This window comes from Coregonus lavaretus (assembly GCF_964263955.1).
Source record: "Coregonus lavaretus genome assembly, chromosome: 29".
Lineage (NCBI taxonomy): Eukaryota > Metazoa > Chordata > Actinopteri > Salmoniformes > Salmonidae > Coregonus > Coregonus lavaretus.
The window spans coordinates 4,385,291-4,406,324 of record NC_140016.1 but is presented as its reverse complement, the minus strand read 5'-3'; the positions used below and the strand labels follow the sequence as shown (position 1 = coordinate 4,406,324).

Below are 21,034 nucleotides of genomic sequence, written 5' to 3'. Positions count from 1 at the left end.
TCCCCCAGTCAGAAGAATGTCTTAATTCTCCTGCTGTGATGACAGATTCTGCTACATTACTTCATACTGTAGGTAGCAGGTTGTACTACACAGTAACCCGAGTTACAGCCATAACCAGTCTGCTAGGCTGGGCCCTGGTACAGCCATAACCAGTCTGCTAGGCTGGGCCCTGGTACAGCCATAACCAGTCTGATAGGCTGGGCCCTGGTACAGCCATAACCAGTCTGCTAGGCTGGGCCCTGGTACAGCCATAACCAGTCTGATAGGCTGGGCCCTGGTACAGCCATAACCAGTCTGCTAGGCTGGGCCCTGGTACAGCCATAACCAGTCTGCTAGGCTGGGCCCTGGTACAGCCATAACCAGTCTGATAGGCTGGGCCCTGGTACAGCCATAACCAGTCTGATAGGCTGGGCCCTGGTACAGCCATAACCAGTCTGATAGGCTGGGCCCTGGTACAGCCATAACCAGTCTGATAGGCTGGGCCCTGGTACAGCCATAACCAGTCTGCTAGGCTGGGCCCTGGTACAGCCATAACCAGTCTGATAGGCTGGGCCCTGGTACAGCCATAACCAGTCTGCTAGGCTGGGCCCTGGTTTGCTCACACAAACAAAGCACAGTGTTATTGTTGTTAGCTAATGATCATCCACAAACAACACACTTTAGGCTACTTCTCATCCAAAGAAAATACCGAATGGAAAGTAATGAAATACATTATATCAGTAGAGAAAATAGCCTCCGCATGTGGAAGAATGTTGTGATCTAATAAAAAATCACTCGGTACATCAGTTTCCTGGATATGTTCAACAGGAAAACGTTGTAAATAGAAATGTAATGAATAGACCTGATCTCATTCCTTCTTCTACATGTCAGAGAATCTTGTTTGTCCTACATAATATATTGCTAACTGCACATTCCACATCATTAAGCCCTGCTGAATGCAGCACGAGGCCCGTAATAATAAAGCCACTCGAGAGTAGGAGTACTATTCTAGCATAAAGGATCAGCGCTCCTACTCATATGGAGAAACTCATACCAGACGAGCAGTCCTACTCATATGGAGAAACTCATACCAGACGAGCAGTCCTACTCATATGGAGAAACTCATACCAGACGAGCAGTCCTACTCATATGGAGAAACTCATACCAGACGAGCAGTCCTACTCATATGGAGAAACTCATACCAGACGAGCAGTCCTACTCATATGGAGAAACTCATACCAGACGAGCAGTCCTACTCATATGGAGAAACTCATACCAGACGAGCAGTCCTACTCATATGGAGAAACTCATACCAGACGAGCAGTCCTACTCATATGGAGAAACTCATACTAGACGAGCAGTCCTACTCATATGGAGAAACTCATACCAGACGAGCAGTCCTACTCATATGGAGAAACTCATACCAGACGAGCAGTCCTACTCATATGGAGAAACTCATACCAGACGAGCAGTCCTACTCATATGGAGAAACTCATACCAGACGAGCAGTCCTACTCATATGGAGAAACTCATACCAGACGAGCAGTCCTACTCATATGGAGAAACTCATACCAGACGAGCAGTCCTACTCTGAGACATTTTATGAATACAGGCCCTGTTCTGACTAAATAGGGCCTTGGGGTTTCAAATTCAATACCATCTTGGCGATTGTCAGTGTTGGAGGTCATGGTTGGTCCGCTGGCGCTGGGTGGATCCTCCTGCTGCCCCCCTCTCTGATTCCTCCTACAGAGCCACTGTGGTAAGGACAATGTAATGGTAGTTCATTCCATGCTATACAAGTCTACCAGATACCAGACCTCAAGCACCAGCAGTGTTCTTATCTGGAGAAACCTAGAACTGCTGGAGGCGAGGCAAGATCTATGCTATTACTGTACAGTCAGATACATTCTGTTCTCCTGTTCTGAAAAGGCAACGAGGCAGGCTACATTCTGTTCTCCTGTTCTGAAAAGGCAACGAGGCAGGCTACATTCTGTTCTCCTGTTCTGAAAAGGCAACGATGCAGGCTACATTCTGTTCTCCTGTTCTGAAAAGGCAACGAGGCAGGCTACATTCTGTTCTCCTGTTCTGAAAAGGCAACGAGGCAGGCTACATTCTGTTCTCCTGTTCTGAAAAGGCAACGAGGCAGGCTACATTCTGTTCTCCTGTTCTGAAAAGGCAACGAGGCAGGCTACATTCTGTTCTCCTGCAAAAGTGCGACTTTTAATATTTTGTTGTCCCTCTCGTGTGACAACATCCCAGGGTTTGGTTTAACTTACATTTCTTTGTCAACACATGTAGGCCTATTTACACACTAGTATCAATCCGTCAGTTGCCTCGCTCAGGGGAGTGAGGGACAGTGAGTTATTAGCAGTCCGTCAGTTGCCTCGCTCAGGGGAGTGAGGGACAGTGAGTTATTAGCAGTCCATCAGTTGCCTCGCTCAGAGGAGTGAGGGACAGTGAGTTATTAGCAGTCCATCAGTTGCCTCGCTCAGAGGAGTGAGGGACAGTGAGTTATTAGCAGTCCGTCAGTTGCCTCGCTCAGGGGAGTGAGGGACAGTGAGTTATTAGCAGTCCGTCAGTTGCCTCGCTCAGGGCAGTGAGGGACAGTGAGTTATTAGCAGTCCGTCAGTTGCCTCGCTCAGGGGAGTGAGGGACAGTGAGTTATTAGCAGTCCATCAGTTGCCTCGCTCAGAGGAGTGAGGGACAGTGAGTTATTAGCAGTCCGTCAGTTGCCTCGCTCAGGGGAGTGAGGGACAGTGAGTTATTAGCAGTCCGTCAGTTGCCTCGCTCAGGGGAGTGAGGGACAGTGAGTTATTAGCAGTCCGTCAGTTGCCTCGCTCAGGGGAGTGAGGGACAGTGAGTTATTAGCAGTCCGTCAGTTGCCTCGCTCAGGGGAGTGAGGGACAGTGAGTTATTAGCAGTCCGTCAGTTGCCTCGCTCAGGGCAGTGAGGGACAGTGAGTTATTAGCAGTCCGTCAGTTGCCTCGCTCAGGGGAGTGAGGGACAGGGAGTTATTAGCAGTCCGTCACTGTCCCTCACTCCCCTGAGGGAGGCAACTAAGTTATTAGCAATACGAGCTACCATGTGTGCTGAAGAACAAATTCAACAATTAGTACGTAGTCAAGTGAGTTTTATTGGCTATTAGGCCTAATCAATATTGATTATTTTTTTAGACAAATCAAGTACAGTTCTTTTTTTTTTTTGTCGCAGGATCATAGAAAATGATCTTGCATTGTAGATACATAGCAAGGAGATGACACCATTCTGGGAAGTAGCTAGCAGATTATATTCAGAAATCCTTTGACCTCTAGCCTGTTGGCGTCATGAGGCAATTCAATTTGCTGAATGTTGTCAGTATTTATTTACATTGTTGCAGGTTATGTTGAAATGCAAATAAGCTAATCTCTTCTGACATGGAAAATGCCAAAGTCATGCACAGTTCTACGGACGATGCCGTAGAACACAGTACTGGAGCTTCTAGACTCTCTGTTATACAGACAGTGAGTCCAGACCTTGTAGATTCTACAAGTATCTGGAACTCTATAAATTCCATCAATGTGTGTTTTGTTGGCAGGTTGATGTTCATTGTCATGAGTCTTGCCCTGGAGGCAGAACCGAGTGGTTTCCGCTAGATGGGCCAGCTGCAAAGTCAAAATTGTCTATTGTAAAAACTCATGAAATTAGCTTTGTGGTCTTAATTTAAGATTAGGCATTAGGGTTAGCAGTGTGGTTAATGTTAGGGTTAAGGTTAGGTTTAAAATCAGATTTTATGACAACTCCGCAGAGCTGCCTCCAGGGCAAGACTCATGACAAGAAATGCCAACCTGCGTTTTGTTGATGGTGGTGGAAAAAGCTGTCTCGGGTGCCGCTCCAGAATCATAAGTGTTCAACTGGGTTGAGATTAGAGCTGGCCGATAGGGCCTAAAAATCATATCTAAATGTTTCTCTAAATAAGCTTTGTTGTCAAATTAAAAAAAGTCAAATAAAAGTCAAGCACAATGCAAAACAGTCAGCAATAATCTAATGAATTCATGTTACTAATCTAATAAAGATATGCTTCCCACAAGCATAAGACCCACTAATCATTTCATTATTTTATCAAAATAGTTTAACCAGCTTTTTTGGTAATAGTCACTGATCTATGAAAATGCCCTTTATTTTTATTTTTTTCCCAGAACCATCCATGCATAATGCACATTCACTAATAATGACTAACTTCTTGTAGCATTATAGAAAATGAACACAGGTCTCATAAACATTCTCTCAAGCACAAGCCCACGTGCTAGTGAGTAGCCAGCTAATCTTTATATTTCAAGTTTAGCCAACTTGGATCTATTTGCTAGCTTACAAGGCAGAACAGTTGAATTGTTATGTACACACCCCTCCTGTTCGTCTCCAACTGTTTGAACAGCATGTTGGCCTGTTCAGTGTCCACTTTGTTTAGGTGTTGAAATCAAGTGTCCTGACTTATTTCTCAGAATGAGAATGAGTTGCCAAATCCTTGTATAATTGTGTTTTATGCTTACTGCACATTTATAAAAACACAGACTAGACAGCTGGTATAACAGTCTTTGGCTAAAATGCTGCTAGCGGTACACGGTACAGCAATGCCACGCGCGACAAACTGCGCATACATTTTCCAGAATCAATGTTCATTGATACTCCTGTTTTAGTAGGGTCTGCTCTGCGCGCAACTGAGGAGTTGAGAAATAAAAAGGGCTTCGTTAGAAAAGGTTAACTTCTCCTCTATTACAGTGAAATAATGTCTCAATGTATTTCGGTGTCCACATGACCGATTCAGTAGGGCCTAACCTCAAACGCAAACAGCGAGTTGAAACCGCTTGTCAGAGGATGAAGTAATCTCTCATATTTGAAGCTAAGCACACTGGGATTAAACCCCTCCCTCTGCAACTGGATCCTGGACTTCCTGCCGGGCCACACTCAGGTGGTGAGCGTAGACAACACGTCCGCCACGCTGACCCTCATCGCAGGGGCCCCTCAGGGGTGCGTGCTTAGTCCCTCCTCCTGTGCTCCCTGTTCACCGACGACTGCGTGGCCACACGACTCCAAATCCATCATTAAGTTTGCAGACGACAGGACGGTGATAGGCCTGATCACTGACGATGAGACAGCCTACAGGGAGGTCAGTGACCTGGCAGTGTGTTGCCAGGACAACCTCTCCCTCAACGTCAGCAAGACAAAGGAGCTGATCGTGGGACTACAGGAAATGGAGGGCCGTGCACGCCCCCATTCACATCGACGGGGCTGTAGTGGAGCGCCGAACGCCCCCATTCACATCGACGGGGCTGTAGTGGAGCGCCGAACGCCCCCATTCACATCGACGGGGCTGTAGTGGAGCGCCGAACGCCCCCATTCACATCGACGGGGCTGTAGTGGAGCGCCGAACGCCCCCATTCACATCGACGGGGCTGTAGTGGAGCGCCGAACGCCCCCATTCACATCGACGGGGCTGTAGTGGAGCGCCGAACGCCCCCATTCACATCGACAGGGCTGTAGTGGAGCGCCGAACGCCCCCATTCACATCGACGGGGCTGTAGTGGAGCGCCGAACGCCCCCATTCACATCGACGGGGCTGTAGTGGAGCGCCGAACGCCCCCATTCACATCGACGGGGCTGTAGTGGAGCGCCGAACGCCCCCATTCACATCGACGGGGCTGTAGTGGAGCGCCGAACGCCCCCATTCACATCGACGGGGCTGTAGTGGAGCGCCGAACGCCCCCATTCACATCGACGGGGCTGTAGTGGAGCGCCGAACGCCCCCATTCACATCGACGGGGCTGTAGTGGAGCGCCGAACGCCCCCATTCACATCGACGGGGCTGTAGTGGAGCGCCGAACGCCCCCATTCACATCGACGGGGCTGTAGTGGAGCGCCGAACGCCCCCATTCACATCGACGGGGCTGTAGTGGAGCGCCGAACGCCCCCATTCACATCGACGGGGCTGTAGTGGAGCGCCGAACGCCCCCATTCACATCGACGGGGCTGTAGTGGAGCAGGTTGAGAGCTTCAAGTGAATCAGTGTCCACATGACTAAGGATCTATCATGGTCCACACACACCCCAACACAGTCATGAAGAGGGCACAACGATGCCTCTTCCCCCTCAAGAGGCTGAAAAGATTCTGCATGGGCCCTCGGATCCTCAAGACGTTATACAGCTGCACCATTGAGAGCATCTTGACTGGCTGCATCACCGCCTGGTATGGCAACTGCTTGGCATCCGACCGCAAGGCGCTACAGAGGGTAGTGCGTACGGCCCAGTACATCCTGCCATCCAGGACCTCTATACCAGGCGATGTCAGAAGGCCCTAAAAAATTGTCAAAGACTCCAGCCACCTAAGTCATAGACTGTTCTATCTGCTACCGCACGGCAAGCAGTACCGATGCAGCAACCCTGAACAGCTTCTACCCCCCAAGCCATAAGACTGCTAAATTGTTAGTTAAATAGTTAACCAACAGCTACCCTGACCATCTGCATTGACTCTTTTAAACTAAAGGCGGCTACAAGCTCCACTCCGTTGATCTACGTGCGTGCGAGCGCGTAGGTGGAGTCTGTATTTTTGTTGCGTTCCACCCAGAGAGGAAGTCCGCCTTGTGTCCACTAGGGGGCTTGGGGAGCCAGAGTAGCTAACCAAGCAAGAGGGGCCCAGGAACTCTTTTTGACTCTAGCTATCGACAACGTTTTAAACTTGCGTATCCGGTGTTATATGCCTGTTTACAAATGCTAGCTGTATACACTACCAGTCAACAGTTTGGACAAACCTACTCATTCAAGGGTTTTTATTTATTTTTACATTGTAGAATAATATCGAAGACATCAAAACTATGAAATAACACATATGGAATCATGTAGTAACCAAAAAAGTGTTAAACAAATCAACATATATTTTATATTTGAGATTCTTCCAATTTGCCTTGATGACAGCTTTGCACACTCTTGGCATACTCTCAACCAGCTTCATGAGGTAGTCACCTGGAATGCATTTCAATTAACAGGTGTGCCTTCTTAAAAGTTAATTTATGGAATTTATTTCCTTCTTAATGCATTTGAGCCAAATCAGTTGTGTTGTGACAAGGTAGGGGGGGTATACAGAAGATAGCCCTATTTGGTAAAAGACCAAGTCAATATTATGGCAAGAACAGCTCAAATAAGCAAAGAGAAACAGCAGTCCATCATTACTTTAAGACATGAAGGTCAGTCAATACGGAACATTTCAAGAACTTTCTTCAAGTGCAGTCGCAAAAACCATCAAGCGCTATGATGAAACTGGCTCTCATGAGGACCGCCACAGGAATGGAAGACCCAGAGTTACCTCTGCTGCAGAGGATAAGTTCATTAGAGTTACCAGCCTCAGAAATTGCAGCCCAAATAAATGCTTCACAGAGATCAAGTACAACATCAACTGTTCAGAGGAGACTGTATGAATCAGGCCTTTATGGGTGAATTGCTGAAAAGAAACCACTACTAAAGGACACCAATAAGAAGAAGAGACTTGCTTGGGCCAAGAAACACGAGCAATGGACATTAGACTGGAGGAAATGTGTCCTTTGGTCTGGAGTCCAAATTGGAGATTGTTGGTTCCAACTGCCGTGTCTTTGTGAGATGCTGTGTGTGTGAACGGATGATCTCCGCATGTGTATTTCCCAACGTAAAGCAAGGAGGAGGAGGTGTTATGGTGTGGGGGTGCTTTGCTGGTGACGCTGTGATTTATTTAGAATTCAAGGCACACTTAACCAGCATGGCTACCACAGCATTCTGCAGTGATACACCATCCCATCCGGTTTGGGCTTAGTGGGACTATCATTTGTTTTTCAACAGGACAATGACCCAACACACCCCCAGGCTGTGTAAGGGCTATTTTACCAAGCAGAAAAGTGATGGAGTGCTGCATCAGATGACCTGGCCTCCACAATCCCCTGACTTCAACCCAATTGAGATGATTTGGGATGAGTCGGACCGCAGAGTGATGGAAAAGCAGCCAACAAGTGCTCAGCATGTGTGGGAACTCCTTCAAGACTGTTGGAAATGCATTCCAGGTGACTACCTCATGAAGCTGGTTGAGAGAATGCCAAGAGTGTGCAAAGCTGTCAAGGCAAAGGGTTGCTATTTGAAGAATCTCAAATATAAATATATTTTCATTTGTTTAACACTTTTTTGGTTACTGCATGATTCCATATGTGTTATGTCATAGTTTTGATGTCTTCACTATTATTCTACAATGTAGAAAATAGTTTAAAAAAAAAAGAAAAACCCTGGAATGAGTAGGTGTGTCCAAACTTTTGACTGGTACTGCATGCCAGGCTAGTCTGGTGTTCTATGCTTTACGACACTACTTTTTAGCCACAGAAGCAAACATGTCTCTTTTTGAATTACAACTGCTAGAGCTTAAACTGCTATTATACTCAGGAGGAGAAGTAAAAAAGACAGAAAACGGCCAGTTCATCCACCGAACACTACAAGAGGAGACGATGGAGAACAGTTCATCCACCGAACACTACAAGAGGAGACGATGGAGAACAGTTCATCCACCGAACACTACAAGAGGGGACGATGGAGAACAGTTCATCCACCGAACACTACAAGAGGAGACGATGGAGAACAGTTCATCCACCGAACACTACAAGAGGGGACGATGGAGAACAGTTCATCCACCGAACACTACAAGAGGGGACGATGGAGAACAGTTCATCCACCGAACACTACAAGAGGAGACGATGGAGAACAGTTCATCCACCGAACACTACAAGAGGGGACGATGGAGAACAGTTCATCCACCGAACACTACAAGAGGGGACGATGGAGAACAGTTCATCCACCGAACACTACAAGAGGAGACGATGGAGAACAGTTCATCCACCGAACACTACAAGAGGAGACGATGGAGAACAGTTCATCCACCGAACACTACAAGAGGGGACGATGGAGAACAGTTCATCCACCGAACACTACAAGAGGGGACGATGGAGAACAGTTCATCCACCGAACACTACAAGAGGAGACGATGGAGAAAACACGTGTCTTGTCCAACCTATGCGAAGCATTGAAAAAGGAAAGACATTTTCAATACTTTCAGATGTTGGTTGCCAGATTTGACGACTTGCTTCAGCGGCTTGCCCCTCACATCTCGCACAAGATAACTCACAGCTTGCCCGTAAGTACAGCAGAAAGGCTGACTGTGACCCTTCTGTTTTTGGTGAGTGGCAGCACACAGCAAAGTATCACTGTGAGTTGTAATTCATAAGCTAGGAATCTCGACAGTCTGTACCATCGTCACGGAAGTGTGCCAGGATTTCTGGCACTTCCTGAAGGAGGACTTTGCTGCTTATCCCTCCGTGGCACAATAGGCAGAACACTGCAAGAGGGGGACGAGATTTTGGGGATCATTGGAATTATCCGTTTTGTGCAGGAGCTGTCGATTGAAAACATGTTCGGATTCAAGATCCGGCAAACTTGGGCAGCGATTACTACGACTACAAGTACTTTTTCTCAAATGGTCCTGATGGCAGTCTGCGATGCAAGGTACCGACCATATCCAGGTAAGATACGCCAAAAACATGTGAAAATTATACCAATATAGACGTTGTAATGATATGCCTCACATAAAAGTGAGGTGATCTGGCATCCCAATAAGAAGATGGGGGCCTATATCCAAAGCATAGGGCTACACAGTTGTTACAGTACACGTGTTAGCTTTCATGTTCCTGTTCAAACACTTATTTTATTCAAAAAGGTTATTCTGGCCTCGATGACGCCAAGAAGATCCACAACCACCGCCACTCAAGAGCCAGAAGAATTTCAGAGAACTGCTTTGGGATCCTTGCTGCGAGATGGAGGATCCTGGGACGAGCCCTTGAGGTTGAGGCCCCAGAGAAAGCTGAGACCATTGTGAAGGACTGCGTGGCCCTCCATAACTACCTTTGCATCACAGACACTGACAACACAGACACTGACAACACAGACAACACAGAGACTGACATCACAGACACTGACAACACGGTACATCCACCCCAAGTTTGTTTTTCACTCCACACCCACTGGGGACCTGCTTCCAGGAGAGTGGAGATAGGTGGTACAAGGGGGAGACAGCTTCCTGGACCCAGTAAACATGTCAGCAGACAGGGAAACCAGAGTTGCTATAGACGTGTGCAACATCCTCAAGGACTACTTCCTCACACCAGCAGGTCAAGTGTCTTTCCAGGATCTCCATGGGCTCCTTTGAGTTAAAACGTTTACCCAAAATAACTGATTTCATAAATATCTCAATCTAATTAACACACACACACACACACACACACGTCTAATGTTTGAACTAGCCAGTTGTCTGACAGTCGGGTGGGACACACACCAGTGGCCCCTCCCCTCCTCATCTCCTTCACCCTATCAGATTGCTAACCTACCGGTCCCCAATCTTTCTCCATGTTTCTTTGATATCAGTATCGGTGTTCAGATTTCATGAGATCTCCATCCAGCTGTTGTCTTTTGCTTGCTTGTCAGAATACAACCGCATCGAAGGGTTGTAAAGGTTTTCGTATTGTTTCACCAGCTCACACAGACACTCCTCCAAACTGGACGTACAGTCGTGGTCAAAAGTTGAGAATGACACAAGTATTGGTCTTCACAAAGTTTGCTGCTTCAGTGTTTTTAGATATTTTTGTCAGATGTTACTATGGTATACTGAAGTATAATTACAAGCATTCCATAAGTGTCAAAGGCTTTTATTGACAATTACATTAAGTTTATGTCAATTTTTGCAGTGTTGACCCTTCTTTTTCAAGACCTCTGCAATCTGCCCTGGCATGCTGTCAATTAACTTCTGGGCCACATCCTGACTGATGGCAGCCCATTCTTGCATAATCAATGCTTGGAGTTTGTTAGAATTTGTGGGGTTTTGTTTGTCCACCTGCCTCTTGAGGATTGACCACAAGTTCTCAATGGGATTAAGGTCTGGGTAGTTTCCTGGCCATGGACCCAACATTTTGATGTTTTGTTCCCTGAGCCACTTAGTTATCACTTTTGCCTTATGGCAAGGTGCTCCATCATGCTGGAAAGGCATTGTTCGTCACCAAACCGTTCTTGGATGGTCTCGGAGGATGTGTTGGTACCATTCTTTATTCATGACTGTGTTCGTAGGCAAAATTGTGAGTGAGCCCACTCCCTTGGCTGAGAAGCAACCCCACACATGAATGGTCTCAGGATGCTTTACTGTTGGCATGACACAGGACTGATGGTAGCGCACACCTTGTCTTCTCCGGACAAGCTTTTTTCCGGATGCCCCAAACAATTGGAAAGGGGATTCATCAGAGAAAATGACTTTACCCCAGTCCTCAGCAGTCCAATCCCTGTACCTTTTGCACAATATCAGTCTGTCCCTGATGTTTTTCCTGGAGAGAAGTGGCTTCCTCGCTGCCCTTCTTGACACCAGGCCATCCTCCAAAAGTATTTGCCTCACTGTGCGTGCAGATGCACTCACACCTGCCTGCTGCCATTCCTGAGCAAGCTCTGCACTGGTGGTGCCCCGATCCCGCAGCTGAATCAACTTTAGGAGACGGTCCTGGCGCTTGCTGGATTTTCTTGGGCGCCCTGAAGCCTTCTTCACAACAATTGAACCTCTCTCCTTGAAGTTCTTGATGATCCGATAAATGGTTGATTTAGGTGCAATCTTACTAGCAGCAATATCCTTGCCTGTGAAGCCCTTTTTGTGCAAAGCAATGATGACGGCACATGTTTCCTTGCAGGGAACCATGGTTAACAGAGGAAGAACAATGATTTCAAGCACCACCCTCCTTTTAAAGCTTTCAGTCTGTTTTTCTAACTCAATCAGCATGACAGAGTGATCTCCAGCCTTGTCCTCGTCAACACTCTCACCTGTGTTAACGAGAGAATCACTGACGTGATGTCAGATGGTCCTTTTGTGGCAGGGCTGAAATGCAGTGGAAATGTTTTTTGGGGATTAAGTTCATTTTCATGGCAAAGAGGGACTTTGCAATTAATTGCAATTCATCTAATCACTCTTCATAACATTCTGGAGTATATGCAAATTGTCATCATCAAAACTGAGGCAGCAGACTTTGTGAAAATTTATATTTGTGTCATTCTCAAAACTTTTGACCACGACTGTAGACATAGTTGCGCTTAGCAAATCTCGAAATGAAAAGCACAAAAGGAAGCTTGTCAGTAGTAGAGGCGAAGTAATAATAATAATAATATGCCATTTAGCAGACGCTTTTATCCAAAGCGACTTACAGTCATGCGTGCATACATTTTTGTGTATGGGTGGTCCCGGGGATCGAACCCACTACCTTGGCGTTACAAGCGCCGTGCTCTACCAGCTGAGCTACAGAGGACCGACCCTGTAGCAGAATGTCACTCTTCCGTGTTCATACCAGAAGTAGCAGAACATCCATATTTTCTGTGTTTATACCAGAAGTAGCAGAACATCCATCTTTTCTGTGTTTATACCAGAAGTAGCAGAACATCCATCTTTTCTGTGTTTATACCAGAAGTAGCAGAGCGTCCATCTCTTCTGTGTTTATACCAGAAGGGATACCGGAAAATATGTGATGTAGACACAGGGGCGGGACTTCCATTGCAAAACTCACTCAATACTGCCCCTCAGTATTCGCAAGGAATGATACGTCGGGTCTCAGAATGACAGAGCGTATTACAAGGAGCCGCCCCTTTTGTGATGAAAAACGACATTGCGCTACGCTCCGTTGGCCCTTATTGCATATTGTCTGTAGACACCTTTACTCTTTTAACTCATCAACATACGCTGCCGTTACTGTTTATTATCTATTCTGTTACCTAATCACTTTATCCCTACCTATATGTACATCTTTAGCTCAATTACCTCGTACCCCTGCACACCGACTCAGTACTGGTACCCCGTGTATATAGCCAAGTTATTACCTCGTACCCCTGCACACCGACTCAGTACTGGTACCCTGTGTATATAGCCAAGTTATTACCTCGTACCCCTGCACATCGACTCGATACTGGTACCCCGTGTATATAGCCAAGATATTACCTCGTACCCCTGCACATTGACTCAGTACTGGTACCCAGTGTATATAGCCAAGTTATTACCTCGTACCCCTGCACATCGACTCGATACTGGTACCCTGTGTATATAGCCATGTTATTACCTCGTACCCCTGCACATCGACTCGATACTGGTACCCCGTGTATATAGCCAAGTTATTACCTCGTACCCCTGCACATCGACTCGATACTGGTACCCTGTGTATATAGCCAAGTTATTACCTCGTACCCCTGCACATCGACTCGATACTGGTACCCCGTGTATATAGCCAAGTTATCGTTACTCATTGTGTACTTATTCCTCGTATTATTACTTTTCTATTATTGTATCTTTCTCTCCGCATTGTTGGAAAAGGACCCGTAAGTAAGCATTTCATTGTTAGTCTACACTTGTTGTTTATTAAGCATGTGACAAATAAAATGTGATTTGATGATGTGATTTTGTGAGTGGCGGGAGGGGGCGCTTGGTGTGTTTGTAAACATAGAGAAAGAGGCGAAGCGAGAGGTTTCAATCTCACCAAAAACTCTCAAAATAAGCCCAATGCGTTTCTTTGGGCTTATTTTGGACCTAAGCTTGTCATCTGCCTTCCCACCTTTGGGACAACGACTATCATTGTTAGGGCGGAGGCATCTCGTCATTATATACAGATCTCTGGTGTAAATGGGAAGGTGCACAGCACAGCAGGAGTGAAGGAGGCAAGACCAAAAAGACAACATGCGCAAAACAACAACAAAACAACAAAAGAAAACGTGACTATTGCGATACAGGCATTTGGAATATCGCGCAAAAACATAAATTCGATATATCGCCCGGCCCTAGTTGAGATCTGGTGACTGACACACAACCTTTATTTTAGCAGTTACCTGTACATTGTGTGAAAAATTGCATGGACTTGCCACTAGCCCTTGCCTTGCATCTGAATGTAAACATGCTTGGATTAACCTAAAATGTTGAAGAAGCTGGCACAGTGACTAGCAAGGCTATGGCCCCCCCTTACGAAAAAAGATTGCCGTTAGAGTGCAGTATAACTACAGTTATTATTCTGCAATTACTGCGTCCAAAATACCAGTCGAATGCAGTTACTACACGTTTTCTGCAGTTTCAAAACTGAAATCTTTTTTTGTAAGGTCTCAAAGCCATTATCAGAAACCGTTCTGTTGGGGCTGTATTCATTTGACATTTTAGTCATTTTAGCAGACGCTCTTATCCAGAGCGACTTACAGTTAGTGAGTGCATACATTTTTCATACTGCCCCCCGGGAAACGAACCCACAACCCTGGCGTTGCAAGCGCCATGCTCTACCAACTGAGCTACACGTTAGCCAAGCCATCTTATATCAAGTTCCAACAACATAATTGTTTGATCACATATTACAGCTACGCCACCTCCAGCTGGATAACGTTAGTTGACAACACATCAATCAGTTTGTTTTGCATGCGTTAATCCTGGCTAATTAGCTAGCTAGTTATCTATGATTCATTTATGATAACTCACCTATAAAGCAGTGATTCCTGGCTCGGTAGTATTTACATCAAAGGAGTTCGCTGGAGGGGCATCTCTTGGTAGAGTGGTATTTTTCCTACCATCCACGTCGATATTGTACTGGACGTGAGAGGAAGAGGCGATTTCTGGTTCAATACCAGGGCGGCAGGTACCTTAGTGGTTAAGAGCGTTGTGCCAGTAACCGAACGGTCGCTGGTTCTAATCCCCGAGCCGATTAGGTGAAAAAATCTGTCGATGTGCCCTTGAGCAAGGCACTTAACCCTAATTGCTCATGTAAGTCGCTCTGGATAAGAGCGTCTGCTAATTGACAAAAAAATAAAAAATACAAGTGAACTGCTAGTGCTATCTGAAGACCACTTCCGACACACAGGGGGGGTTTGGTCACATGATCTGGAAGATGCCGCAGGTCAGCTGATCGAATTTTGGACGCTTGATTTTGTGGCTAGCTAGCTGGCTTGTTAGCAAACTAACTATTTCCATCAAAACGAAGTCAATTATCGTTAGTGTGAAATGATGCCGATTGTCTGATGTGAAACATCACCACAAACATTGAATTGGCCAAGTTGATAAAAGCGTGAGCGCTGCGGTGTTCGCCCATGTAGCAAGCTGGGAAAATTGATATAAGCAGAATCTATCGTTTATTGTGACGCCACATGTGACTTGTCCCTTTTTCGCGGTTTCTCAAATTTGGTTACTTTGTTGCAGTTTGGTTAAAAAAATAATAATTCAAAAACGTTCCAAACTTCCGTATTCCGGTGTGACGTGTTAAGGGCTCTGGATAAGTTACTTGCAGCAATATAGTGATGGAAAAAACGACTTCTCCCAAAATAATTTTATTTGAAAGTGTTTTAGCAAAATAATAATATTGATATTAGTCAGTATAATTGTGCACTCATCCCACCAACTTTCTACATATGAATATTGCGTAAAAAATGCAAAGTTACTTTCACCAATATCTAGCAACGTGTAGATGGTCCCTTAATTTGATATACTGTAGCTAGCAAGCCAGGCAGCAACACATTCAGTAGCTAGTTAGTCGTGCGTGCTTTGAGAGAGGAGAAAGTCCATTGATCTTGCGCTCAAACTCAACATGACGACCGTGAGTTATTGAATACATTCGCATATTGTTATTGTTACATAGCTAAATAGCTAACACGTAGCTAGCTTCTTAGCTGGTTCTGAGATTGCACTGCAGTGTTTTGATCCATAGCTAGTTAGTCTGATTAATCAGTATGTAATGCACAATGAATTGGTATACAGCCTAATGCCTGCAAAATCGTGTAAATGTTCCTTACAAGCCAGAATGTTTAATACAATTATATTATTGTTATATCGGTTGTCTGTGCGGTTTGTCCTTGAGACAAAATATCCACAGGAAAGTATAGTTTACCTGAATCAGTATCTGGGCGTTCAGAAATGTCCGACTCAAACTCCCATTCACCAGCTCTGCAAGCATTATAATGTCAAAATACATTCGTTGATCACCAAATATGGAGTTTCGCTGAGCAACTATCTTCATTTACCCCTGTAACGGCCGGAATGTACTAACAAAAAAGGTCAAAATATAAATTTACAAGCAACTGAAGAAAAAAAAAGCCTATTAGGAGCCTCCAAAATATTGAGCAGTTGTAGATTTCCTACCTGTGCATGGCAGTAATGAGTGATTGGAGGCGCCGAAAAGGCTTCTTTTGTTTCGGTTGCTTGTAAATTTTTATTTAGACGTTTTTTTAGAAGTACATACCAGCCTTTAAGGGTGTAAATGAAGATAGTTGCGCAGCGAAACTCCATATTTGGTGATCAACGAAAGTATTTTGACATTATAATGCTTGCAGAGCTGGCGAATGGGAGTTTGAATCTGCGCTTTCTGAGTATTAGGGAGGTCTCTAACACTAAGATACTGATTCGGGTAAACTATACTTAACACAAAAAAGGTGTGGAATGCTCTCCATCCTCCCCTGATTCAGAAAAGCATGGGGTTTCATTGTCATGGCATGCTTGGTTCAATAGCTATTAATGAAAGAACCGAATATCCAATACAAAACTCATTTTACCTCGGGGCAGAACCGAACCATATACCTACCTGTTTTCTAAAAAGTCAGGTAAACAATACTTTCCTGTGGATATTTTGTCTCAAATTTCGAGCAGCTGAAGAACAAATTCAACCGCACAGACAACCGTTGTAGAGTAAGTTTAAATGTAATTTTATTCAACATTCTGGCTTGTAAGAAACATTTACACGATTTTGCAGTCATTAGTTCAGGCTGTAAATACCAATTAATTGTGTATTACAGCCTGATGAATCAGACTAATAGCTGAGCTAGTCGTTGCTTGCTAACTGGTTAGCTGTCCCATACTAGCATGAGAATGATGCGTAACTCATGGAATACGAATCCGTTTGTGAATTATTCCCACAGAAGCACGAATTCTTTGTGGACATGACATGTGAGGGATGCTCCGGTGCTGTCACCCGAGTCCTCAATAAACTGGGTGAGTGTCTCTTATAGCTAAACGTCACAGCAAATCCAGCTTCCTGGAACATCTGGAAGAGGTTGTTAAACAACACACACGCACACGCGTCCACACGCACACACACTTAGCTAAATTCAGCAAATATAGATTACTTGTCATATTGACTTGGCTTGCTAAATTTTGTATTTATTTTTTGTCTTATTTGTTGGCATAAGGTGGTGTCCAATTTGAGATCGACCTCCCCAACAAGAAGGTTTTCATTGAGTCTGACAAGGACACGGATGTGCTTCTGGAGACACTGAAGAAGACTGGAAAGGCAGCCAACTACATTGGCCCCAAGTGAAAAATCATCCTCTTTCCTTTATGGAACAGGTGAACTCTCTCCCTCTCTCTAAATATATATTAAGCGACAATCAATTCAATATCGACCAACCTTCCATCCATCCCTACTTTTTCTCTTCTCCCCCATTGCAACCTGTTTTAGCCTAATTGTGTTCTTGTTTCTGTGTGTTAGCTGTTGGTTGGTGCTGATATGAAAGATGACCAATGAGAAGGAAGAGCCCCCTGACTGCAGAACAGTCTTGCTGTAATGTCTTTATGGAACACTGGAATGAGCTGGCGCTGCCAAGCTGTCCACTTTCAGTTATTTAAACCCTATTATTGAAACCTCCCAAATGGCACCCTATAGGCCTTAGTCCAAGGTAGTGGGAATATATAGGGAATAGAGTACAGTTTGGGACGCATCCACTATGAATATCCAGTATGATTGATGCACAGAATTAAATAGAGCATGTACCTCTATGGGTTAACATTAGTCCTACTGCAGGTAAATTAGATTATGTAAGATCGCTGTCTGTTTTGTCTTAATGAAAGCAGCTATTGTAATTCACGTTGATTTGGACAGCTGTATTAAGTTTTCCTTTCACTCTCTGAATATAGTTAATGTTTACCCACTTGTAAAATAAAAAAGTTGATTCTAGGCATCTGTCCTCTTATTTGTTTGACAAAGGTTTGACAAAATACTAAAGGGCCAGCATACAAGTTTTAGAACTTCCTATATTATCTTCGATGAGTCACATATCCACGCGAACATTATTTTAGTGTGGCGTTGTCTTGCCAGATTGTATGATGTGGCACGTTGTACCACTGGGTGGTAGTGTTAGTTCTTGGTTTCATTTGACAGGAGGATCCATCCCTGTCATCGAATCCATGGAATTAGACTTCAATGTCTTGCACAATGACGTGTACCTTTTTGCCATGCAAATGCAAACATCAACAGTTTTCATCAAAGATAAACGATTGAGCTGCAACGCTCTATTGCAGTGACACATCCTTTAATGTGCACAGCAGCTACTTGAGACATATTTCATAGCCTACATGAGACAGTATTGAGGAGTAGTGCAGCAATGGCTCTCCTACCACTGTTGAGAGCTGGTCTGATCGTGAAGAGAGCAGCGAAGGAGAGAGCACTGGAGCCAGAGGAAGATCCAAGACAAACTATATGTACCTGATAATGAATCAAATAGGTACTCATGGGTATCTGACATTCATACTATCAACTTAGCCTATGTTGTCATTTGTACACATAGTAGCAGGCAGTCAGTCAGCCATTTTAGGTTGTTGGGTTATTTAGAGAGAAACGTCCACCATTTTAAAAAAGAGACTAGGCCTGAAGTTGTAATATACTGTAATTGAAGTTATATACTGTAGTTGTAGTTATATACTGTAATTAAAGTTATATACTTTGATTGAAGCTATATACTTTAATTGTAGTGCTACTTTGTCCTGTTGTACATTGACCTGTTGTTCTCTTGGATGAAACCGGTGTGTACGTCAATGTAGTAAAGTTGAATGAATAGTCCACATTCATGACATCTTGTGAGTGGGAGACTGCTGCCTGATGTAACAAAGCTTTGAGTTTGATGACAGTATATCACACTACTACCAGCATACTGTCATTTCAGACACTCTGGCCCAATTGTTGTGTTGTACAGTGGTTTGGAATAGCACTGGATGTGTCCCAAATGGCACCCTATTCCCCATGTACTATAGTGCCCTATGGGCCCTGGTCAAAAGTAGTGGGAATATAAAGGGATATAATATAATAGGGTGTATTTTGGGATGCAGCCACCCTCTCCACAAAATGTAACAGCAACTCTGCTGGAAACATGGTGCAACTGGAGAAGCCTTCGTAGCTGTTACAGAGGGCAAACAGGCCCTCACTGGTCCCTTCAGATTGAACCTAGCCACCATGGGGCACACAGGCACATTGTGTACAGCATAAACTTCACAGACACCATGGCTGTCATCACTGTTACTGGGTTCCTCATGCCCCCCGTTTGGCTTTTGCTGCTGAAAATGTCCTCTTTCAAGCAGCTCAGTCAGATGAATAAATGTTTGGCAGATTGGGAAGAGCCTTGTAGTTTATAAATGATAGCCTATCTACAGTATCTGATGAAATGGCTTCTGGCTTCTTTGGCTCAGAACTGGTTGTGTCCAATGACAGCCTTGGATCTTTGTGTTCCTGCTTTCAGAGTGTGATGTGAATTCTGTTCTATCAATGATATCGTGTATTCTGTTCTATCAATGATATCATGTGTATTCTGAAGAGCTCAGTGACTTTCAACGTGACATTGTCATAGGATGCCACCTTTCCAACAAGTCAGTTCATCAAATTCCTGCCCTGCTAGAGCTGCCGCGGTCAACTGTAAGTGCTGTTATTGTGAAGTGGAAACGTCTAGGTGCAACAACGGCTCAACCGCGAAGTGGTAGGCCACACAAGCTCACAGAACGGGACCGCAGAGTGCTGGAGCGCGTAGCACTTAAAAATCGTCTGTCCTCGGTTGCAACACTCACTACAGAGTTCCAAACTGCCTCTGGAAGCAACGTCAGCACAAGAACTGTGGCCGAGCAGCCGCACGCAAGCCTAAGATCACTGTGCGCAATGCCAAGCGTCGGCTGGGGTGGTGTAATGAAAAATGTATGCACTCACGAAGTTGCTCTCGATAAGAGCGTCTGCTAAATGACTAAAATGTACATGTAAATGTGTAAAGCTCTCCGCCATTGGACTCTTGAGCAGTGGAAACGACTTCTCTGGAGTGATGAACCACACTTCACCATATGGCAGTCCGACGGAAGAATCTGGGTTTGGCAGATGCCAGGAGAACGCTACCTGTTCCAATGCAAAGTGCCAACTGTAAAGCTTGGTGGAGGAGGAATAATTAATGGTCTGCACAGATCCCTGACCTCAACCCCATCGAACACCTTTGGGATGAATTGGAACGCCGACTGCGAGCCAGGCCTAATCTCCCAACATCAGTGCCCGACCTCACTAATGCTCTTGTGGCTGAATGGAAGCAAGTCCCCGCAACAATGTTCCAACACCTAGTGGAAAGCCTTCCCAGAAGAGTGGAGGCTGTTATAGCAGCAAAGGGGGGGACCAACTCCATATTAATGCCCATGATTTTGGAATGAGATGTTCAACGAGCAGGTGTCCACATACTTTTGTTCATGTAGTGTATCTGGGAATGCATGCTTATTGAATACATTGTTATTGTGAAAGGATTCTGTATCGCTTTCATCCGCAACATAAGGAAGGATATCTAGAGGGACAATTATAACGCTCCACTCAACATATTCATTGCAGAGGGAGATCTATGGAAACAGGGAGACTTATTTTTCTAATTCATACTAAAACCCATTTGAAATATTTCTAAATTAAAAATAATAATACATACATTAAATTGTGTCTGAAACAGTAATGAAACAAGATTTAAGGTAATAAATAACCAACTGTAGGTGTTGTTAAAATTGACATTCAACAGTGTTGGACATCACAACAGCTCTGGCTTGTTTTGGCGTGCTCACAGCAGTGATTTTCTTTGCATTCCGAAGTTGAATGTCTCCACTGGGCAGAGAGGGATGATAGTACTACTGATAGCATGGAGCAGGGAGACTGATCACAGATCAGATTGGAAGGGGGGGGGGGGTTAACATTTAGAGACATTTAGAGACACAGAGC

The 21,034-nt window shown here is 44.9% G+C and overlaps 2 protein-coding genes and 1 pseudogene across 3 annotated transcripts in view; 2 read left to right on the top strand and 1 right to left on the bottom strand.

Moving 5' to 3' along the window:
• Window positions 1-14,878, bottom strand: part of LOC311105211 (proton-coupled amino acid transporter 1-like) — a 53,856-nt pseudogene extending 38,978 nt beyond the window's left edge. Inside the window, exons 1-2 of the transcript XR_014615821.1 lie at window positions 14,536-14,878; window positions 1,637-1,733 (exon numbers count right to left, since the gene is read on the bottom strand). The product of XR_014615821.1 is annotated as a proton-coupled amino acid transporter 1-like (transcript). The remainder of the gene's footprint in view (window positions 1-1,636; window positions 1,734-14,535) is intronic.
• On the top strand, window positions 8,240-10,578 carry LOC311105194 (uncharacterized protein). Its single transcript, XM_084147250.1, has 3 exons — window positions 8,240-9,150; window positions 9,406-9,535; window positions 9,730-10,578. Exons 1-3 carry the CDS (start codon window positions 8,509-8,511, stop codon window positions 10,221-10,223), a joined length of 1,266 nt encoding a protein of 421 aa, XP_084003376.1. The 5' UTR covers window positions 8,240-8,508; the 3' UTR covers window positions 10,224-10,578.
• Window positions 14,879-15,382: 504 nt separating the features above from the next.
• On the top strand, window positions 15,383-17,992 carry LOC311105210 (copper transport protein ATOX1-like). Its single transcript, XM_084147272.1, has 4 exons — window positions 15,383-15,643; window positions 16,959-17,031; window positions 17,229-17,385; window positions 17,528-17,992. Exons 1-3 carry the CDS (start codon window positions 15,635-15,637, stop codon window positions 17,354-17,356), a joined length of 210 nt encoding a protein of 69 aa, XP_084003398.1. The 5' UTR covers window positions 15,383-15,634; the 3' UTR covers window positions 17,357-17,385; window positions 17,528-17,992.
• The last annotated feature ends 3,042 nt before the right edge of the window (window positions 17,993-21,034 follow it).

Bases quoted from the DNA above. Each gene is read 5' to 3' on its own strand.
- LOC311105194 (XM_084147250.1), top strand. From the start codon at position 8,509: ATGGAGAACAGTTCATCCACCGAACACTACAAGAGGGGACGATGGAGA. The intron at 9,151-9,405 runs GTAAGTACAGCA...CGTTTTGTGCAG, and splicing joins AGATAACTCACAGCTTGCCC to GAGCTGTCGATTGAAAACAT. The intron at 9,536-9,729 runs GTAAGATACGCC...TTATTCAAAAAG, and splicing joins AAGGTACCGACCATATCCAG to GTTATTCTGGCCTCGATGAC.
- LOC311105210 (XM_084147272.1), top strand. The intron at 17,032-17,228 runs GTGAGTGTCTCT...TGTTGGCATAAG, and splicing joins CCGAGTCCTCAATAAACTGG to GTGGTGTCCAATTTGAGATC.